The 21,151-nt window shown below is 57.6% G+C and overlaps 1 protein-coding gene across 6 annotated transcripts; it reads right to left on the reverse strand.

The window, feature by feature from the left end:
* Positions 1-3,807: 3,807 nt before the first annotated feature.
* KCTD15 (potassium channel tetramerization domain containing 15) lies at positions 3,808-19,590 on the reverse strand. Of its 6 annotated transcripts, none has more exons than XM_024577656.2 (7): positions 19,437-19,590; positions 17,774-17,869; positions 16,301-16,393; positions 15,493-15,668; positions 10,530-10,674; positions 7,926-8,231; positions 3,808-6,773 (listed from the first exon to the last, which is right to left on the reverse strand). In XM_024577656.2, exons 3-7 carry the CDS (start codon positions 16,364-16,366, stop codon positions 6,615-6,617), a joined length of 852 nt encoding a protein of 283 aa, XP_024433424.1. In that variant the 5' UTR covers positions 16,367-16,393; positions 17,774-17,869; positions 19,437-19,590; the 3' UTR covers positions 3,808-6,614. The 6 variants fall into 6 exon arrangements, with proteins under 6 accessions (XP_024433424.1, XP_024433427.1, XP_024433423.1 ...); XM_024577659.3 differs by having other exon boundaries at positions 15,493-15,605; positions 17,774-17,872; XM_024577655.2 differs by having other exon boundaries at positions 17,774-17,872.
* Between the last annotated feature and the right edge of the window lie 1,561 nt (positions 19,591-21,151).

A 21,151-nucleotide genomic window follows, 5' to 3' on the forward strand; every position in this document is an offset into this window, starting at 1 on the left:
TCACCATATGTGTAATCTAACCAACAAACCAAACTAACAAGGAAAACGGGGACAGACTCATAGATGGAGAGCAGGCTGACAGCTGCAAGGAGGGCAGTTAGAGGGTGGAGGGATTGAGCAAAAAGGAAAAAGGACCCATGGACATGGACTGGGGGAAGGGGTGTAAGGGTAGTAAATGGTAATGGAAAAAATACAAAAAAACTCCACAAAAACCCATTTCAGACTTCTGAGCTCTAGACTGGTATGATGATATGTTTGTGGTTTTAAGCCATTAAATCAGTGGTAATGTGTCATAGCAGCAATAGGAAACTAATACACTAGCCTTTGGTTTAAGGCTAATGGCAGGAGCAGAGGCTGTAGAGGCAGCTGGAGCTGCTCTCCTGGCCCTCAAAGGTGAGAGGCCTTACCCCTTTCCTTTTCTGTGTAAGTAAGACTGCACATTGCTCCTTCATCACAAGTACGGTTTATGGATTCGGTAAGCTGATGTCTGTAACACACATGGCCCAGAGCCCGGCCCCCAGGAGCCCCTCTGCTGTCTCGTGGGCTCTACAAATGCATGGCAGACTGTAACAACATGTTTGCGGGAGGGTAAATGTATCTCATCAAATGATGTTCCATAATACACTTCATCTTTCCTGCTTTTAGGACACTGTGGTCCCCCCTCCCCTGCCCCCATCATCATTTTCTGAATTTACTGTTGTCAGTAAAATTTGAGAATCTCTTCATAAATATACCTTTTTTGGAAATTAGTCTTCTACTTCTTCAAAATGAGAGTCCCAGTTGGCTGCAAGGCTGATGTTCACCACACATGAGACACATGTGTCCCGACATGGGGTGGTTCAGCTCACCTGCAGCTGGGCAACTCCTGGGACGCGGAGCCCTGCACATGGCCAGCTGGGGCTGGAGGGTGGGGAGGGGCAGAAGGCAGACTAGAGGTTGTGATCGAGGTGCTTTGATGAATTACCTTCTTGGGCTGGGCTTCTACAAGGCTCCTCCACCAGGGCAAGGGGGCTGGGGGAGGCCGAGGGGAGGGAGCAGAGCAGGGGCCCCCGTAAAGCAGTCATCTGAGCTCAGGGAGCCTCTCTCTGAGGCGAGAGAAGTGTCAGTGTCAGGGGCTGGTCAGCAGCTCAGGCAGGCGCTGCCTGCCAGGGTGCACATCCAGACCACCCTTCTTCCTGGTCCAGGGTCAGTGCTTCTGGGGCTGCACACCCACTGCCTGTGCAAGGAAGTGGGGGTTTCCCCAGAAGTGTGGGGAGGTGGGAGGCCCTGAGCCCTGAGAGGACAGGGGACTGCTTTCCAGACAGCATCCATTGGCCCACCTCCACGCCACTCACAGCTGGTGCCCCACAACCCCTCAGGACCTGAGTTTGCAGCACGGAGGGGAGGAAAGGGTTGTGAAGTGAACCCGTAGAACAAAGAAGGCTTTGCTGGGGAGGGAGTCACCTTCCACTAAGGCCTTAGGGCCTAGGGAAGTGACTCACTGGGGCCCTGGACGGACCCACCCATGGGGGTTCAGGGGGACCTAGAGTACAGCCCAGCTGCCCAAGCACACACCCCATGGGGTGGAGAAGGGGCTTTCAGTTTCCTGCCTTAGTTGGGTGAGGCGACCCTCAGTGCTGCCCCCTATTCTCCTCCCTCAGCAGCTGGTGTGCGCCCAGCCTGAGGGTGTTGGGGGCGGCCCAGCGCTCATGGGGCACTGCCAGGTGGGACTGCTGCCACTGCCCAACACTCATTCCCTTTTGCCCACCAGGGGCCTGGGCTGCCCAGCTCTCAGTAGAGCCACAATGCCACCCTATCAGGGTGAGACTGTCGGTGCCACCCAAAGGTGGCAATGCTGGCATCTGGCTCTGTCCCAAGGCTCTGTGACGCCAGGGCTAAGAACTTGGAGAGCTCCCGCAGCACACCCAGCTTCTCGGCAGGGCAGTTGCACAACTCCCCCAATTATGCTCCGAACTCTGTGTGGCAACTGGGCGAGAATTCCAGGACCTTGTACGTACTCGTACAATTCTGCTTTCCTGCTGTTTGGCTGCAGGGTGAGGCGTGACTCCCTGGGCCCCGGGAAATGGGGGTGTGTTTGAGTCCAAGAGGGTGTGGCCCGCGTCCAGAGTGGGAGCTGCTGCCCCACCCTGCTGTAGCAGACTCTGCGCCCCAAACCACAGCTTCCTTGGGAGTCCTGGACCGGGTCCAGGGCACAGAGGAGGAAGCTCTAGTGACATGCTAGACACGGGTTTTGAGGAGCAGGCCTGGCCAGGAATAGCTCCAGCCAGTGGCAGGATGGTGGCTCCCATCCCATCCAGCATGTGGGGTCTCTGTGTCCCTGGGGGCAGGGTGGGCATCCTCAAGGGGCTTGGCTAGGCCGTCCGGGCCCCAGTCCTGCTCTGCCCCTGCTCTTGGACACTTTGTCCTGGTTTGTGACATCTGTGTGAGGAGGTCATCCACTTGTTACCATTCTGGAGCCATGATCCTGGGTCAAGGAAGAGCAACGTCCAGAACTGGCTGTTCTATGTGATGGAAATAAAGGCAAAAACCCAAATGCAGCTGACTCCAGGCCTTACTCACAGCTGTGTTCCCCCCAGGCTTGTGCCTGCCTGTTTCCTTGGGTCTCTTGTTAGATTTTCGGCGAAGTCTGGTTCACTGTGGCAATGCCAACAGTGAGGCCTCAGAGGTTGTCAGCCCACGTGCAAGTCAAGGAATTTGGGGGTGATCCATGTTTGGTACCATGACAAACTTGAAACATGATACGGACATTTCTCTCCCGGTAATTTTATAACAAGCGTCTTCTCTGAGCCTCGTGAGCTCTCGCCCGCCATGCGCCTGGCACGTTGCCGTCAATCCATGGCACTCACCGGGTGGCGGGGAAGACACGGGCCTCTGCAGTGAGCAGGGGTCCTTTTGGTAATGGGTGTCCAAAGCCTCCGTGACCACATAGGTCGAAGTCCTGTGACCCTAAAATCGCACACATTCTGTACAAGGCATCCTTTCACTGAGAGTGGGAGGGTGGACTAGAAACAGAGCCTTTCCCTGTGGATAAACAGCAACCAACAGGCAGCAATGCCTGCATACACATCGGCAGGGGGGGCCTCTGACCCCAAGGGAGCCCCCACTCCGCCTGTGGCTCTAAGGTTTGGAGAGCTCACCTTGGGTTAGGCAGGTGCCTTGTCTGCCCAGCTCTGGGGCTCAGGAAATGAGAGCTGCCATCTAGTGTCCCAGACAAGATCAGCTGGGGACGAGGGGTAGGGGCTGCCCAAAGGCTGTGTGAGCTCTCCTTCCGCTGGGAGCTCAGGGAGAAATGCCCCTGGACTTGCAGAGATGGGAGGACAGGGACTGAAGGAGGGGCTGTGAGTCCAGGGAAAGTCCCTGGTCAGCCCTTCTTTCTGACCCTCAGCCCTCACTGGCGTTGTGGTCCATTGAGGGCACTTTAGAAAACTCTGATGCTTCTAACAGCACATCACTGCTCGCCTTGCTGCTGGCAGGAAGCTGCCCTTAGCAAAAGGCCCAATACACCCCGAACGCAGGAATTCAGGTTGGGGGTTCAGGAGACAGGAAGGTAGTCTGGAAGTCTGTGCCTGCACCGCCAGCACTCCCAGCAGGGTGCATGCTAGGCCCCTGCTGCGGAGAGTCCAGCCCTTCACAGCAGTTCCTCAGATGGGGAAGGCTCAGTACTGGGGGCCTGAGCTACTCAAGGTCCTCTTCAGTGGCCAAGCCACGCCCCAGGTGTGAGGAGTGGCAGCTCCCGAGGCATCCACACCACAGTACCTTCTTGTGGCTGCCTCTGGAGATCAGAACAAAGCGCTAGATCTGCGTATATAATTTATAAAATATCCTTTATTTACCCTAAGGAACACAGTCAAGTGGTAGGTTTTAAAAAACACTTTTTAAAAGATATTATTAGTGCTGTGACCTGGCTTTGAGCCCCATGTAAGCTGGAGTTGCAGAAGCCGCCTGCTGCTGGCCTGCCCAGGCCTCTCCTGCACGGATGGGGGGCCGGCGGGAATTGGAGGCATTGGAACAGCTCTCTGTCCAGTTGCTTATAATCAAAAATAATTATTTTGAGGTTTACAAAGAGCAGAATTTAACATTTATACTGCTGGCATTTGGTCTAAAGATTGCTTACAATATATCCATTCCAGGAAGTATTGTGTATGAAGTATAAATGTTTTAAAGGAATTAACCCTTGGCACTTACTGTTTAGGGGGTTATGCATATTAGAATTTTAGTGTTACTATGGGAGCAAAGTACTTCTCTACAAATTCAGAAATTCCCGTTTATGTAAAGTCATGCTTCCTGACTTTACTTAGTAAAGAAATGAACTAAAAGTAATGTTCAGTAAGGTACTTTTTTTAAAGCACTATGGTTTACTCAAAAATCTGGTTTGCTTCAAATGCTAGGGCATCCCCACCAGTCAGTAAGCATGCTGGCTCTCACCCCGGATGCAACGCTGCAACGAGCTGCTTTCACGAGACTTCCTTCCTAATAAACACGCCTTCTCCTCCTCTCCGATGTGAACCTCAGATGCCAAAATGCAGATGTGCCAACTGGAAGCGCGTTGCTAAGCAAAGGAGAAGGCTAGCAAGTTTGTCCAGCAAATTAGACCGTACAGTGGGTTGGCGTCTGCTTTGCAACCCCAGACAGGAAGTGGCTGTGCTCTCGTCCTCCAGACAGATCGAGGCTGGTGGCCTGTACCCGGCATGTACAAGGGTCCTCATGGGTTAGAACGTAAGGGCTTTGAGGAAAAATACAACAGGGCTCATTTAAATTGGAGTCCTCTTGTAACTTCAGACTCCTCTGGGAAACACACACTGTGGGCTTGTGCTGTGCTCAGGTCATCTACCCTCTTGTGCCAGAGACTGCCACCTTCTACTGCTCTGTGGGGCTCTAAGAGGGTGTCAACCTCAACCGAAAGCCAGAGAGAAAGAAAATCTCAAACACCTAAGACTGGGTTCAAAAGCCCCCGGACACCTGTCTGCCTCTCCACTGGCATGTTAGGAGCCGTGAATGAGATCTCAGATTCTCTCCTTTCAGGGCAGAGTATGTCCTGCCCATGGGGGACAGGTCACAGCAGTGAGGAGCCAAATGGAGTAACAGCCAGCTTGGGACCTTGCCCCTCCCCCCCCAGTGAGCACTGCTAGCTTACCCTTGATCTGAAGGGACAGAGGCAGGACTCCCACCCATAATGCCCCAGGCCCAACATCCAACTCAGAATCTAATGTCGCTTCGGCACAGGACACAGCCTCAGTCTTTTGCTTTATAGCAGTTTATGGCATGAACTAGGAACGTAGTGTGTTTACACAAACACAACAACTGTACATCAGCATCTTTACGACATTAAAGGAGTCATATACAAGTCTACAGGCATTGTACGCAGCGCGGTGCTGGCTGTCCGCCCCGTCCGCCGAGCAGTTGTCTGCAGTTTCTCCACCAGGGAAGAGCCAGCTCGGTCAAGGGTGACAAAGCTGGGGTGTCCATCTTTGGGCCTGTCACCTAAGAGGCAGCAGGTCTATGAGGACCCCTCAGGGCCAGTCCTTGTTGGAATCTGGGGCAAGTCCCAGGTATGCCTATGTCCAGATCTTACTGGCAGGCTAGTATTACAAATTTCATTAAAATTCAGTGTGCATATTAGTGTGGAAAAATCAGAGCTGGGGACAGCTTCCTGAGGTGGGGACCCAGAGGACACTGCTGACAGGTGGGCCCCCTTACCATGGGACCCATTCCTGAGGTAAGGATGCCATGTGGCCCTGTGGCTGGTTGGGATGGGGAGAGACTCCTCCAGAAGCCCAGGTGTGAGGACACACAAACCAGACTGGAAGCCCCTGAGCACTGGTAGGTCAGGTAACCCACCAAGTGTGGCCCGCACCCCAGGCAGCAGCAAAGGTGAGGGTGTTTGGTGGTTCCACAGCCATCTGTCCCCCACACCCAAACCACCCTCCTGCCAGCAGCCCAGCTCCCTGGGGGCCTTGCTTCAGTTTCTACAGCACTGTCCTCCCTCCCTTCACGTCCCCAGAGCAGGGACCAGAGCTCTCCAAGCCCCACTCCATGGGCACGTGGGCCGGAGGGCCCGGCAGCTCTTGCACCGTGTGGGTGGGCATGCTGCATGTCTGACTGAGAACAGAGCACCAGGTAAGGAAGTGTTGGTCCTTGTTGGCCTCTCTGGCTTGGGCAGTTACAGTTATTTCTGCTTTAAATACTGTAGAAAAATAAGCCATCTGATGCAAAGAGACCCACTGGCGCCCGCCACACATGGAGAAGGATGAAGAGCTCCTCCGCCGTGGGCTGGGGAGCCTGTGCCAACCCCACCATGGCCGGCCCCAGGGCCTTGGAGGACGCTGTGCCAGGCTATGGAGCCCAGGGGTCCCAGGGCACTGGTGGCAGAGCTCCCACCGACGTGTCTTTGGGTCACATCAACAGTCCTTCGGTAAGCACGCCCGCAGCACCCCACATCCTGTTGCATGATGCCTGGGGCCCTGGGGCTCCCCAGCCGGCCTCGGAACCTGCAGCCCCACCCTCAGTCTCACAAAGACTGCTGAGCAGGTGCAGGCAGAACTCCCCAGCACTGTTTCCAGGTCCCTGGGCCACGCCCAGGGTCACGGGGCCTCAGGTGGGTACTGAGGCGGGGCCTAGTCCAGGGGCTCCTGCTTTATCCGGACAGCGGTGGGGGTGGGCTGCAGTCGCCGCTCCTCCCGGCAAAGCACGTACTCGCTGAACTGGGAGGAGTCCACGCCACCCCCGCAGGACGCAGCCACGCTGAAACCCCTCTGGAACAGCCTCTCCAGGACCTGCCAGGGAAGAAACAGGGGTCAGCAATGCCAGCTGCCAAGTCTGCCAGGCTTGGCCTGGTAAGCAGGCAGGCCCTAGCCTGGGCAAGCTACCTTTTCCTGTTAACACCTCAAGTCTTAGACAGAGAGGTCCCTGGAGAACCACCAGCTGGGCAAACATAGGCAAGACAGAAGCAGCCAGGCCCTGGAGCCACTTGCGTGACCAAACCTAAGTGGGGTCCCTATGCCACTGCCCTTGGGAATCCACAGCCTTGACTCAGGGAGAGAGAGAGCCTTTGGACTCCTTGTCTCTTCTCCAGGGGGTAACCGGACCGTCTCTCCAGACGAGGCTGCAGGCCCCTCTCCTAATTGTCCCAATAGAGACCCTACTCCGGCCTCTGGGCAGCCACCTGCTTCCCTGAGCTTCGAGTCCCAGATGTTTGAGGCCCGAGGGCTCATCAGCTCAAGGGAACTGGGGTGGAGAGGAAGGGGTGTCCTCTGTGTTTGCATCTCTGCAGGCCTCTGTGTCCATGTGGCTTTGTGCCTCTGTGAGGGTTTTGTGTAGTCACTGTGTCTGACACCTGGCCCGCCACAGCCTGTGGGATGTGTGCATGGGGGCGGGGGGACTTTCGCCCAGAGTCCGCTCTGCCGCAAGCCTGAAACAGGGGTGTGCTCCTGCGTCTGGAAGAGCTGGTGGAAAACAGGCCCCACTCATCTTGGGCTTCCCAGCTCGTAGTCCCATCTAGGGAAAGCCAGCACAGAAACGCTCGGGGCAGCTGCTCGGTGCCATGGCCGGTCCAAGGGCGGGCTCCAGGCCACTTCCACGCCCAGCCTCTGACTTGCCGCTCCTATCACCTGAATGTAATCTGAATCCCAACTCAGACTCTGGCTGTCAAAGGAGACACTTTGTGGAAAGTACTCTGGACAATTTTTAGAGAACATCCTTTTGGAAAAAACAAAGAGTACAGATCAATTTTTTTAAGTCCATCCCCCAGGCGCCATCATTTAATTATGAGCAGGGCATAAATTATGCATCCACACATTGTTGCCTCTTCTGTGAGACGGCACGGAGTGCTGCACCATTTCAGGGACCAGCCCTCCTCCGCCTGTCTCGGCTGCCGGAGGGCTTCGGGGAGGCAGGGGTGAGGCGGGTGGGGGGAGCCCAGCCCTCACCTGCACTGAGTTGAGCCGGCAGTAGCCGTTGAGCGGGAAGCGGATGACATGCGTAGGGTCCTGGTTCCAGCCAGCGTTGACAGAGTTGCACATGACATCCCCCGTCTCCGGGAAGACCTCCTCGATGAGGGCCTTCTCGCCGCTGAGCGCGATGCGCTCACCCAGGTCCGGTGTGACCCGCACCACCAGGCAGTCACAGGCCCTGCTGCGGCGCCGCTGCTCCTGCTCCTGCTGCCAGCGCTCTAGCTCTCGAACCATGGGCTGCAGCTGGTAGTAGCGTGCCTCCTCGTACAACAGGCTGAAGTCCTGCATGAACGCACAGACAGGGAGGTGGTATGTGGGAGGCTGCCCTTTCCAACTCCAGGGGCGACTCCTCTTACCATTCTACAGAACTGTGACCCACCCCCCCCAACCCCAGGGCACTCTGTGAACTGGGATGGTTGTGCCCATTGTATAGGTACAGAAAATGAGGCTCAAGTGAGCATGCGCAAGCACACGAAGTCTAGCCTTGACCCAAGGGCAGCAGCTGGTGCGCATCTGTGCCAGATGCCCTGAGCTCTCCCATCTGGCCCCAAGCCCTCAGGGAAGCTTCATCCCTGAAGTATACAGAAACCTCTGGAAAGACCAGGAGGCTAGGAGCCTGAGGCACTCTCCATGCCTGGGGACCTGCTCCCTTCTCACATCCCAGGGAGGAAAAGCTCACCTGCCCTAAAAAAGCACACAGCCCAGCAGGAAGGCAAAACAGACCTGCCTAGGCTGGGTTTTCGGCATCTTCATCTGCCAGCTCTGAAGCCTCTGATCATCAGTAACTGAGCTTCTCTGAGCCTGTTTTCTCTTCTATAAAATGGATGTAGACCCAGCTCTGAGGATTTTAAAGGACAAGATCTGCCCAGTGCCCAGCTGGCCCCTGCCCTACCTAGCAGGCTGTGTGAGGGGGGGCCTGGGGTGGGGAGCCCATCTCTCAGCAGGCAGGCAGCCCCCTCCCGGGGCTGATGGGCTCACACCAACTGTCCCTCAGAACATGCCCACCCAACACTTGCCCCAGCCCTGCGTAGCCAAGTACTCATGACTCACGCCACTCAGTGGGGCTCAGCTCCAGGTCAGCTGGTGAACCTGAGGACCCTGGGGGAGAGGCAAGGAAGCTCAACCCCAAAGCAGGGCCTACCCTCCCATATGCTGGCCCCAGCCTTTGGAACCCCAAGGGAGGCTGCCGGGGACCCACTCTGTCCCTCCACAGAGGGTCCTCAGGGCTCCATCCTGAGCTTCTGTTCCCATGGCTCCTTCAGGGATATCTGCACACCAAACAACCCCACAGCATTCCTCACAGCCCAGAATGTCTGCACCCAACGGCCCACCAGCAATTCCATCCCCTAGCCTGTTCCACCCCTGGGCTTCCATGGATCCACTCAGACAGAAGCCATATAGGTGGGAAGTACCCTTCAGGGCCCCCTGACGCCCACCAACCCCCACCCATGGCCTTTTGTGTCCTTTTCATAAATACAAGTCTAACCTGCCACTTTGCCCCCTCTTCACTTCCTGCCTCCACCCTGGTCCAAAGCCTTCAAAAAACCTCTCTTGGCCTCCTGATCGCCTCCACTCCCAGCCTCCCCACAACCTTTTCCACACAAGAGCCAGGGCAATCCATTTGCAAATCTGATCATCTTTCCCTTAGTCACCGCTCTCAACCATTCCACTGTATTCAGGGTAAAATGTCCAATGCTCAGCCAGCTACCAAGGTCCCAATGTCAACCGGTAGCTTTCCTTCCTGCCTCCCAGTCCATGCAGCCCCAGAGGAACACCTTCTCTCCAGGCCAGGAAGGTACTGAGCCTTGCCACGTTGCCTCCTCACCGAGGCCCTTACACCTGTCTGCCCCCCATGCTCCTTCCCCTCCCAGAGAAACACCCTCCCTGGCCCCTTCTCTGAAGGGTTTGCCCCTGTGGAATTCAAGTCTTTTTTGTTCAACATCCGTCTTCCCACCAGACTGTAAGTGCTATGAGGACAGGACCCTCTCATCTGCCTCTTTCGCTGTATTTTCAGCCTGAGTTCGGTTGTTGGGACCCAATAACCAAGTTGAATGGAGGACAAAACAGCCCCAGGGCCACTGGCCCTCTGGGTGCCAGAAGGAAGGAAGGAAGGACACTTGCTGCTGCGAGCCAGGGTAGCCCAGCCTGGACCCTCCAGGGTCCCTGGGGCAACGACGGGACCCAGCACTGAGACAGGGCTCTAGGGAACTGGACAGGCTTGCCCCAGCAACTGTGGCTCAGCTCTGTTTAAAGGGTGTTTGGTTTGGATCCAGGTTCCCCCTGCCAATGGCCAACAGGCAACAGATCTAGGGACCTCTAACTCCTGTAACCGCATCACGTGACGGTCCTTGAACACGATGAACACGGAACAGGGAAGGGCGGCCACTGCTTACTTTGTTGTCACACCCTGATCAGTAAGCTAAAAGTGTGAGAAAAAATTAGTTTAGAAAAACTAATTTAGCCCTTGGCTTCATCGCTTAATTTACATGGTTACCATGACAACTGTGGGTCCACTTATGAAGTCACAGTGTCCCCTGTGTGATGCCACTGCACAGGCAGTGCGGGCAGCCACGGGCTTACCTTGAAGTCATCCGGGAGCAGCAGTTTTGACGTCCGCAGGAAGCTCAGGACATAGCGGAAAATCTCTCCGTCCCGGTCAATGAAGTAGTGCTGCTTCAGACTGTCTAGGACGATGGGCTCAGTGCCATTGAAGAGGCGGCTTATTCTGGGAGAGACGGAGGGTGGGATGTCCGATGGAAGGGTCAGTCCACCTACCCCAGCCCCACTCCTTAGGGCCTGCCCTGCTGGCGTGACAAGGGGCCTTACCTGGGTGACTCAACCTGACAGACGTCTGCGGGCACCAGAGGCAGCCAGGCCACAGTCAGACAGGCCACGGGCGCAGCAAGCACCACATGCCACGCACTCTGCCTACACTCACAAGCCACAGCCGGAGAAAACACCCAGCTGCACACACCGGCCTGCTGACACACATCACAGGCCTGGAGAACTACAGCAGGACACGGACACAGCCTCCTTGCCACCCCCGCCAAACCCTTGCCAGGGAGACCCAGCCAGAAAACCCCCAACCACGAGACACTGCAGCCCACAGCCACACACACAATGAACACACATAAACCAGACACGACAGACTTGGATCCCACATATCCACCTCACCAACCCACAGGGGTGAGCATCAGACGTGACACACCTGAGCACCAAACACAGGGTCTGCTGGTGCCCACCCTCGCAACACACAAATCACAGGCCCAGACACGTCCTGGCAAAGGACACACCAGCCACCACAAGCCAACCAGGGACATAGCTACATACATGTGACAAACTCACAGGTAAGCCAGCAACAGCCACTCACTCGGAGAGCCCTAAGGGAGATGCGAGGCAGGCAGGAGGTTCTGCACACGTGCACGGAGGCCGCAGTGCACACACCCGTGTAGGCACCCACCGGTGTGTCTGCACACAGTGCAGGCACATGCACCACAATGCATGAAAATGTGCACACCTGGGAGGGGCCTGGGAGGGGAGAAAGGACCCAGCACCCCGCCCTTGGGGTCGGGGGGCAGTGGTTCTGACAGACACTCAGGAGGTCTCGGGGGGTACCTGAGGTCTGGCCCCATCCACTCCAGGGAGGAGGAAGCAGCCTCAGAGCCAAGGCCTCGGCCTTCCCAGTGACCAGGGTAGTGGGCTCTGGCTTGGCTACGAAGAGGGGCAGTGATAGCCAAGAGCTTGGTTCAGAAACAGGAGGGAGGTTGGCAGTGTCTTCCCAGTGACAGCACCTCTAGACATCCTTCAGCAGGCAGGGACACACACCTGCCCATAGCTCGATGCTCCCAAGGCTGCAGCTTGTCTGTACAGCCTGGGAACGGGGAGGCCCTGACCTGAGGCCTTCCAGTCCAGCTGATGCAAGCTGGTCTCACAGCACCCCCCACTATCTGGCTGGCATGGATCTTCCAGGGACCTGCCCCTCTCCCCCATCAGCCCAGTCCTCTGTCTGTTCCAGGTCACCATGCCGGAGGCTCTGCCCTGCCCTGCTATCATGTGCCGGGGCACACGACCTGGGCTGAAGCTGAGGGTTTAGAGCCCCAGAGCCCTTTTCAGGGCCTCCCATCTACACAGTCCTCCACACACTCAGGCACTGGCCATGAGGGTCTGCCCAGGTGTGGAGTAGCCATGAGGTGGCCTGTTCTCAGTCTGGGGACATGGCCCAGCCCCTGTCCCAGTGAGGCTGTATATAAAAGGGCAAGGCCGCCTCATGGACGGGCATACGCAAGTCGGAGCCTGCAGTGAGGTGTGGAGAGGCCCGAGCCTGTGGAACCAGTACTGTGGTCACCCAGGCACGACTCATCTCAGGGCTCCGAGACCACCGAGCCCTCTCAACCCCACATCCCCTGAGGCCTGGTGACAATAGTACTGGGTGACACAGCCCTACTGGGAAGCCTCCTAGGCCCTGTGGCCTATTCCAACTGTCCAAGCCCCCAAGACCTGGCCTCAGCAGACTGAGGGCCACCCAGAATCCCTGGAGACCACTGAGACTAAGCATGGCCGTCAGGTGCCGTGGGCAGTCACCATCAGACAGCTGGGGGTCCCACGTGGCATCGGCAGACAGAAGTAAAAGCCGCCTCCACAGGTGAGCCAGCCAGTCCTAAGCTGAAACCTCCTGGTGGAAGTTTCTTCACCCTTCCTGCTTGAGCAGCCAGCCACGTCCCAGCTGCGTTGAATGTGCCTGAGGTGTCAAGGCTGGGGACCTACAGGACTCCTGATCCACCCTGGGGCTCATGGGGTTCTAGGCTATTTATTGGTCCAAGACTAGAAGGTGCTCAATCTGCTTTATTTCAGGACTAGTTGGTTCTAGATCTTTCCATGATTCAGTGTCTCTTCACAGGACCAGGCTTTTCGTGCCCTTGGGGTCTGAGGCTACTAAGAATGTGAGCAGGTTGAGGGAAGATCAGGTCAGTCTCCGCAAAGGAGCACCAGATGCACACAGGGCCTTACTACGTTGCTGCCCCAGGCCACCCTCAGAGGGAGGCCCCAGGGTTTGGGTGCCGAATTTAGAAGTCCTCCAAGGCATAGCATAGGCTGGCCAGTTCTGACCACAGCTGACAAGGATCTGTTTTTCTCTTTTTTTAAGCATTGTTTCCAATTTCTTCAATGTTTCAGTGGAAGATTTTATTAGTTCTGAAGCTCCTGGACATCCCAGTGTGTCACTTCCCACAGCCAGAGGGACAAGAGAGTGAAGCTACAGTGGCAACAGCCACACAGCCTTGGCCCCAGGGAGTCGACTCCCAGCCCCTGGCAGCTGTGTTCTGCTGTTGCTGGGCAATGACTGACAGCTAGCTGTTCCTGGGCCAGCCGGTGGTGGCAACTGTTCCTGGTGTCAGAGCCCCTCCCACCAGCCAAGATCCAGAAGCCCAGGCACAGTTCTGTGGCCACAGGGACCCAAGGGCCTGGGGGCATGAGCCCCTGGTCTCTCTCACCAACGTCCAGCAAGGGCCTTCAGCACTTCTACACAGAAACCCCCCAGGGGGCCTCAGCACTTTTAACACTCTATTTCCAGGTGACTCGCGAAGTGAGACCGGGTAGAGGATTGATCTTGGTTTCCAGAATTGGTGACAAATAGTTCTTTTTCATTTTAATGATTCACTCAAGGAGGGAGGAGATCGGAGGGGACTTTACCAGCACAGCTGCCCAACCTACTTTTCAGGCCTGGCTCTACCCCCTGTCCCCTGGCTGTCCTACAGGGCATATCACCCCCTGGCCTCTAGGCCAAAGCAGCAGGCCCCCTATGAGCCAGAGGCCACCCATGCAGAACAGCAGATTCTTCTTGAGCCCCAGCCTCAGGAAAGAATGCAAACTGCCACCCCCTCTGGCACGTCCTGCAGCCAAGGGGCCACAGGGGCCTCAGCTCCCCACCAGAGGGCCCTCCCCACCAGAGCAGGGCCATAGGCCAGGGCAAGCTGCACTGTGGGCCTGGGGGAGGACCACCCCTACCCTCACTGCTCCCAAGTAACAGCCTGGACACAGGGATAGGGAGGCCATTCCCTGTGGGCCTGGGCCGTGATTATTCCAGAAGGTTAAGTGTCTAATTTCAGGAAACTCTCTTCAGAGAGACTGTGGGCAAGGGTTTTATAAATTTCACTCACTATTATCATCAATCGATTTAGGGGTTATCTATCTCAAACAACCTGGGATTGCCACAGAGGGAAAAGTTGAAACTAAATAGGCTGAATCCATCTCCTGTCCTAGATGGCTCTGCAAGCTAGGGCATAGGCCCACACTGCTGCCGCCTCCGTCCCCCGCCAAGACCCAAGTTCACAAAGTGCCTCAGGCCTAGCCTCTGTGGGGCCAAGAAAATGAAGCCTTGATTGCCATCTGCTCCCCAGAATCCCCGGATTCTGACTGCACACTGCATCCCACCTCAAAGCTCCCTCCACAGGTGAGCACCGCAGCTCCATGGCGGGCTCTGCCCCGGCCCGCGCCGCACCAACAGCCTCCTCCGCACACGCGGGGCCCTTTGTGCTCTGAGCAGCCGCACGGACGAGGGGGCAGCCTGACCAGAAAGCTTCCCACGGAGGATCCCTCTTTGTCAGGGGGATCAATGGACTCCTCTTGCTATTTTAAATGTATAAAAACGGGTGATGCCCACAGCTTTGGCTCTCCTGCTGCTCAGCCCCCAACAGTGGCAGCGTCACTGCACCAGGCGCAAGAAGCGGTGGGCTCAGCAGGCAGCACGCCGCATTACCTCTGGGACAGGCTCATGGAGACCCACCCCAGCTTGGGTCAGCCCTGCTGCTATGCCAATGGGAAATCAGGTCTGCCCCTGGAAGGGAAATGCCCAAGAGGCAAGAGCAGGAGTCGGCAGTACCTAGCATCTCCCACAGAGAGGCCCACAAGGCAGGGGGGCCAGGGAGCTCTGCAGAGTGTGAGGTGTCAGGTTGGGAGGGCCCTGGTCAGAGACACTATGTGCTGATGAGGTATGAGGCTTATGCTTCTCCATAGCAGCCAGTGCGTTCCCCACACCCAGCCCGGGGAGCCTGCTGCTAGCCCTCAAGGTCCAGCAGTAGCCACCCAACCCACAAAGATGGCAAAGTGTAGCTTCCCTTCCTCCCTCCCCGCATGAGATTTCCCAAGGGATAGAATTGGAACATGACCCCAAGAAGTACATAGCATTGCTCACAAACGATCCCCTGAAAAGGCCAGGCCTGACTCCCACCTGAAAGGAACCTAAAAGCGTGTCAGATTCCCCAGTCAGCTGCTGGCTAGCTGCAGGTGGGACTGGCTCTGAATCAGTGGCTTCTGAGGGTGGGTCAGAAGCTCCACCTAGCACTACCATTGCAGCCAGGATCACAAGTCCCTGTGCAGAGCAGCCTTCGACAGGAAGACTCGGCCTCCCAAACCCTAGTTCCTGTGTGGGCCTGCAAAGCCCTGCGTGTTTGCCGGCAAAGGAGTCAGGCCCCACTGGCAGCAGGCTGCAGGTGCTGCCAGTCACCACCTCACGCCCGTTACTACAAGGGGCTCGCTGGGCTCTTACCTGGAGTCCGGGTACTTGGTGAGCGTGGCCAAGCTGCTGGTATACATGTGGCCGCCCACATCGATGTGCACAGGCGCGTTGGACTTGGTGAGCTGGGCTGGCAGTGGGATCCCCTGGGCAGCCAGGGGAGACACAGGCGACCGGGTGAGAGACAACCGGGACATGCTTCCTCCCTCCTGGAGACAGAAACGCGGCAGAGACAGGAGTTTCTCCACAACAGCGCTGTGCACTCCCTTTACTGCCAATGTGATCACAGATCTACTCAGATCACTTGTGCCTGTGCCTGATCACATATTCAGCTGACAAATTATGGCCACCACTATAATTAAGTGTATTTGCATCATTCTCTTCAAAGTACCAGAGGGAAAAAGAAAGATGCTTATTAGCAATAAGAAATCAAGAAAAAAAAATTTCAAGGTGTCAGCCTCCAGGGGCATAAAACAAACTGCAAAATTCTAATTAAAGGTCGCAGGCTTATGTGTTAGATGTGAAATATCCCCTGACAAACGAATCACCAATTTGTGAATTGGGATTCAGGGGTTTTTGCAAGTTTGTCTCGGTAACGAGACACCTCTAAATTAGTGACTTCTTCAGCACCTAAGGCGATGGGTTTTATACATGTAGTAAATTTCACATCAAATTAAGAGCATTTTTGCTTCAAAAAATACATATTGTACAGCAACTCAACAGCCATCTCTTGAATGCCGCAGCTGCGAGGAAGGGCAGCCAGCGCAGCGGTGACCAGGCATTCATAAAGAGGGCAAAGAGGTGGCCATTGGCGCCGACCAGCCCACCCTCTGGCTCTCACCTCAGTGCCGGCGCTGCCTTGGGCTTGAAGCGAGGACCCGCTCGGCCGCTCCTTGCGGTGAGGCATCTAGGCTTCCATCGCTGCCCAGAGTATCTGTGGGAAGCACCAACAAACCAGAGGGCTTATTCTTCAGTAGTCATGGGCGCTGTGTCTCCCATGGATTCAGACACTTAACATTGTCCTTTCTGTACATGCTGTCTTAGACCCCATGCCTACTCCACAGCATTCTCCAGATTCCACCCACCACTATCCTGTCCCCATACCCCAAAGCATACATTCCGGCCACAGCAAATTACTTACACACACACACACACGGAGGTTTTCTGGGCAGCTCCATGTCTGCTAATTCAGCAAATGACAATACTGAAACATATGCTCACCATAACTGCCCAAAATATTTCAGAACAAATCTGATTTTCTTGGTATTTTGTGGGTTTAGAGCCACGTTACCAAGCGTGCCTCCTCTTGCATCAAGAGAACCTTGGGGACCACTGTGCACAGAAGACCCCCCACCCTCCACGGGCTGGGGAGCCCAGGACATCTTAGACCCCCAGAATGGTCTTGTATGTGCCTCACTATCCCACCCCCCTTGGGATCACACCCCCGAGGCATCAGAGAGCTGGCCAGAAGGGAACTCACAGCAGCTTAGCAAATGAGCCCTATCCCCTGCTCCTCCCCAGTCACTCAGCGCCTCTCCTCTGCTCCACAGCCACAGGAACATGGATTGCTCCTCAGGCTTTAGAAGCCACCCCAGGGCACTGTACAGGCCCTACACAAGAGCAGGTTTATGCAGCCCTTTCCAATCTCGTGCGCAGTGGGGGGACATGCCCGGTGAATGTCCCTCCCCACTGGCTTCCACAAGCCTAACCAACAGGTTTAAGCCTTGAGGGAGCAATCTCCCTTAAGGGTTGACTTTGTGCCTTGAAATTTAACATCCAATTTTGGAGCATGGACCAAGGTCCCATAAGCATCAAATCATGCAAATTTAAGTAAGGTTACTCTCCTAAGATTTGTTCTGTCCTCGGTGTCCTGGAAAGGCCCCCCGACATGAAACTGGGTGGGGAAGCTATTAGCGACAGAGATGTTTAATTTACACCCTCACTGGGGGCTGCTCAGGGTCTGCTGCTTTTGACGTTCCTGAGTACCAGTTAGCTTTTTCAAAAAGCAGGTCGCTTATCTCAAGAAGTTCTGAGAAACCAAAACGGATCTCAAGAATAGGCTGTGAGGTGGTGGGAGGCTCTGCTGGGTGAGGAGTCAGGGGAGCCACGCTGAGGATAAACTGCTGGAAGGCATTCTGATGGGAATTCTATTAAAGCGAACCGCAGAGTGTTTCCCCTATTACCAGGGCACTACTCTAAAGTGACACTTAACACCAAGTACCCATCACGCTTGCAAGCTGCTCAACCCCCTTCTCTTCCAGCCTCTTTTCCACTGCAAGCACAACCTGATGTTCATGGCAAACCGGAAACTCACCGTTGGAAGCCCCAGGCTTTACGCCTTGACCAGAACCTCCAGTGCTCTCTGCGACCAACGCATCTGTGCTGGACAACGACCCTTTCCCCGAGACCACTGCTGAGGCCATAAAAGTGGGTGCAGTAAGAGACACAAGTTCATTCCACCAACACCAGCATCAAACCCATGACCCAGCCCCAGCACCGCGGCCCACCCGAGCATTGGCCAAACAGCCTGTTGCGGGGCCCGCGGGTTCCCAAACGGGCTGGGTATTGACCAGCTTCTGAGAGCTGCGGCGGGAGCTCCGGGACCCGCGCCGCCCGCCACCGCCAAGCCCCGCCCGCCGGAGCAGAGGGAAGCGAGCAGAATGCCACGCTCATTTACACACAAAATGATTTTGTGTCCCATTGTGCTCGCAGTTGTTCAGCTCTCTGGGGGTGATTAAACTGGCTGAGCCGCGGCAGCTTGAGACGATTTCTCTAAATCGCTTCGTCGTGAAGTCGCTTCTTTGCTAAGCTGTTATTTTAACCATAAAAGGTAAACAGAAGGCGCCTCTCGAGCTCTCTTCAGCTCTGCACCCTGGGTGCCAGCCCGGGGCGAAATTGCCAGGGGCCTGCAGAATTGCCCAGGGGTTAGGCCGGGAGCGAGGTCCACGGGCCACCTGGTGCGCGCCAGCCCCGCCGCTAAGCCCGCTGGCCGGTGTGAACTTCTGGGCGCCTGGAGCCCGCTGGTCCGAGGCTGGCGGCGCCGCGGGGCCCGGGTGGCCGCGGAACCCGAAGAGCCTGGCAGGGTGGGGGGGGGGGGGTGTGCGCTGGGGGCGGAGGGCAAAGTTAAATCAAGAAGCAGACAGAGACCACAGATGGGAAGCTTGCCTAATTAAGGACGTAAGAGCGCTTTTGTTCTCAAAGTTTATTGTTGGCGGGACTTAAAAAAAAATAATTGAAACTAATGCTGTTATTCGATGCAGTTAAATTCCTTCATGCACATTTGAGAGATGGAGTGAAAACTTGAAGCTTATCTTTCTGCAGTCGGGGTGGGGATCGAGGGAAGACCTAAAGGCGCTTCGGTTATGGAACGAGGGATGTTTGGGACTGTGTCCGGTGCGCGTGTCCAGGCAGTGAGTACCGGCGGGCAGCAGGGACCCGGAGGCGGCCATCGCGTGTCCGCGCAGCCGGCCCCGGAGCCTCAAACCTCGGCGCACCTGGGACGGCCGAGAGCGCGCCGACCCCTCCCGTCCCGTTTGGCACTCGCAGGGTGGGCGTCAGAGGACGCACCTCTGTCCCGTTAGAGACTTTTTCTCTCTGATTTGAGCGCCATGCCGGACCCCGGTCGCCCCCGAAGCCCCAACTGCGTGAGCCCAGTTCTGACCCCAGAAACTCGCCGGCCCTGCACTTAGGCTCCAGTGCTGGGGCCTGAGCCCGCCCCCCCTTCCCGCCCCGCGCAGCAGGAAGCGCCTAGCCCGCCCGCGTGGGGAGGGTCTACCCCAGGCCAGGACCAGCTCACGTGGGAAATTCCCCCTCGTGCGCCAGGCCTTTGTGCTGGATGCCCCCGCCGCCCAGCACCGGGACAAAGCAGCCGCCCCCGCCCAGGTCCGAACCCCGGCCGGGAGACTTTCTCTGTATCGCAGCCACTTTGGGGACAGGGGTGCGCGGCGCTAAGCGGTGGCCGCTCGCGCAGGGCTTACCTCGGAGCAGGAGCGGCGGATCTGGCTCGGGCACAGCCCCCGCCCCCTGCAGCCGCCGGTCTCGGGAGCCTGGTGCAGCCTCACCGACTGTGCTCGCTGCGCGGGTCGTTCCGGTCTCGTCCTGGAGTTACTTTCTCTCTCGCCCCCAACCCTCCCCCCCACCCACCCCTCCCGCCCCGGCCCCCGCTTCGCGCGGCCCCTCGCGGCGCGGCGCGCCGGGGCCTCCCTTCCCCGCCCTCCCCTCGCCTCCTCCCCTCCTCGCGGCCGCCGCCGCCGCCGCCGCCACCACCGCCGCCTCCTCCTCTTCGCGCCGCTCTCCGGCTGCCCTCCCGCAGCTCCCACCTCCTCTCCTCCCTCCTCTCTCTCCAGCGGCCTTCCTGGATTGCTGGCGAGGAAACCAGCCCCCCGCCCGAGCCCGTGGCCCGCGCCCCGTGGCGGCCGAACCCGGACGCAAAGGGCAACGATTCGGCTCCAAATTACCCAGCGCGGCGAGCGCGAGCGGGAGCGCGCGGCGACTCCTGGCTCGGGGCTTGGCTGCGCCGCGGGGCAGAGGATTAGAGTCGCAATTAGCTCTGCGGGCCCGCGCTTGCCGCGCTCGGCGACAGAAATGCACTGTTTTCCCTCCTTTCGTTGGGTGATTCCCACCCGCCTCTCCCGGAGCCGGTGCCTTCCCGCTGGGCCTCCGCCCGGACGCTCCCGGGAGCGGTGCGCCCAGGCCCGGTGCCCTCCGCCGCCCAGCCCCCCACCGGCCGGCCACGCGGCGCCCGGGCCTCCTCCAGGCTCAGAAGGGGGCGGGGGAGAAGCTGATTTTAATCATTGTCATTTCATCTGATGTAATATTTCCCCGGGCGCTTTCAGCTGGGCATAAATTTTCGGCTCCCAAATAAGTAACACAGGGCACGTTTCTCACATTTCTTGACTCCTCGGTTACAAAGAGGGGAGCAGCCGCCGCCGCGGCGCCCGGGGCCAGGGGCGGGACTTGGGAAGAAACTGGGCTGCGAGTCTGCCAGGGCTGGAGCGGAGCCGGGGGCCAAGTCCGCCCCTCCCCCTCCCCCGGTCTCTGCCTGACTGCCCCTCTCCGTGGAGCAGCGCCGCCCGTGACGTCTGCGGACACGCGGTCGGCCACCGCGGGGGAGGGGGTCGCCCGGCAGGCCGCCCGGGGCCAGACGCGCCATTTCCTCTCCGCGCGCCGCGCGTTGGAGATGTCTGCCGCAAAAACTCCCAACGGCGCCGCGGCCAGTGCCCGGGGCGACCCTCCCAGGCCCTCGTGTCCGCTGCCCCTTCCTCCTCCTTTCTTACCTCCTCCTCCCCTTCCTCCGCTTTCCCTGGAGCCCCGCCCGTCCCCCCACACCCCCGGACCATTTCCTGCCTCCTAGGAAACGAAGCTCGGAGACGCCAGTGAGCAGGGCCTGCAGTGCGTCCCCCGTCCGGCTCCAGGGACGCGGGGGGCCAGAACTAGGCTGGGGCTGAAGGGTGGGTGCTCTCGGGACCAGGGCAGCGCCGGGGCCCCCACCCGGACCACCAGCCAGACTTCGGCGCCCTCTAGCGGTCTCAGCCGCTGGGGGCACTGGGGATCGGCCGTGGGCAGGGGGCTGTGGTAGGAGATGGACGAAGTGGGGGGCCAGCTTCCCTTGACTAGGGGACCTCGAGCGTGGAAAGAAGTCCGCGCTTCTGTAACTTCTCCACGCGGGAATAAGCGGAAACTTTTCTCCTAA

This window comes from Desmodus rotundus, chromosome 12, assembly GCF_022682495.2.
Source record: "Desmodus rotundus isolate HL8 chromosome 12, HLdesRot8A.1, whole genome shotgun sequence".
NCBI lineage: Eukaryota > Metazoa > Chordata > Mammalia > Chiroptera > Phyllostomidae > Desmodus > Desmodus rotundus.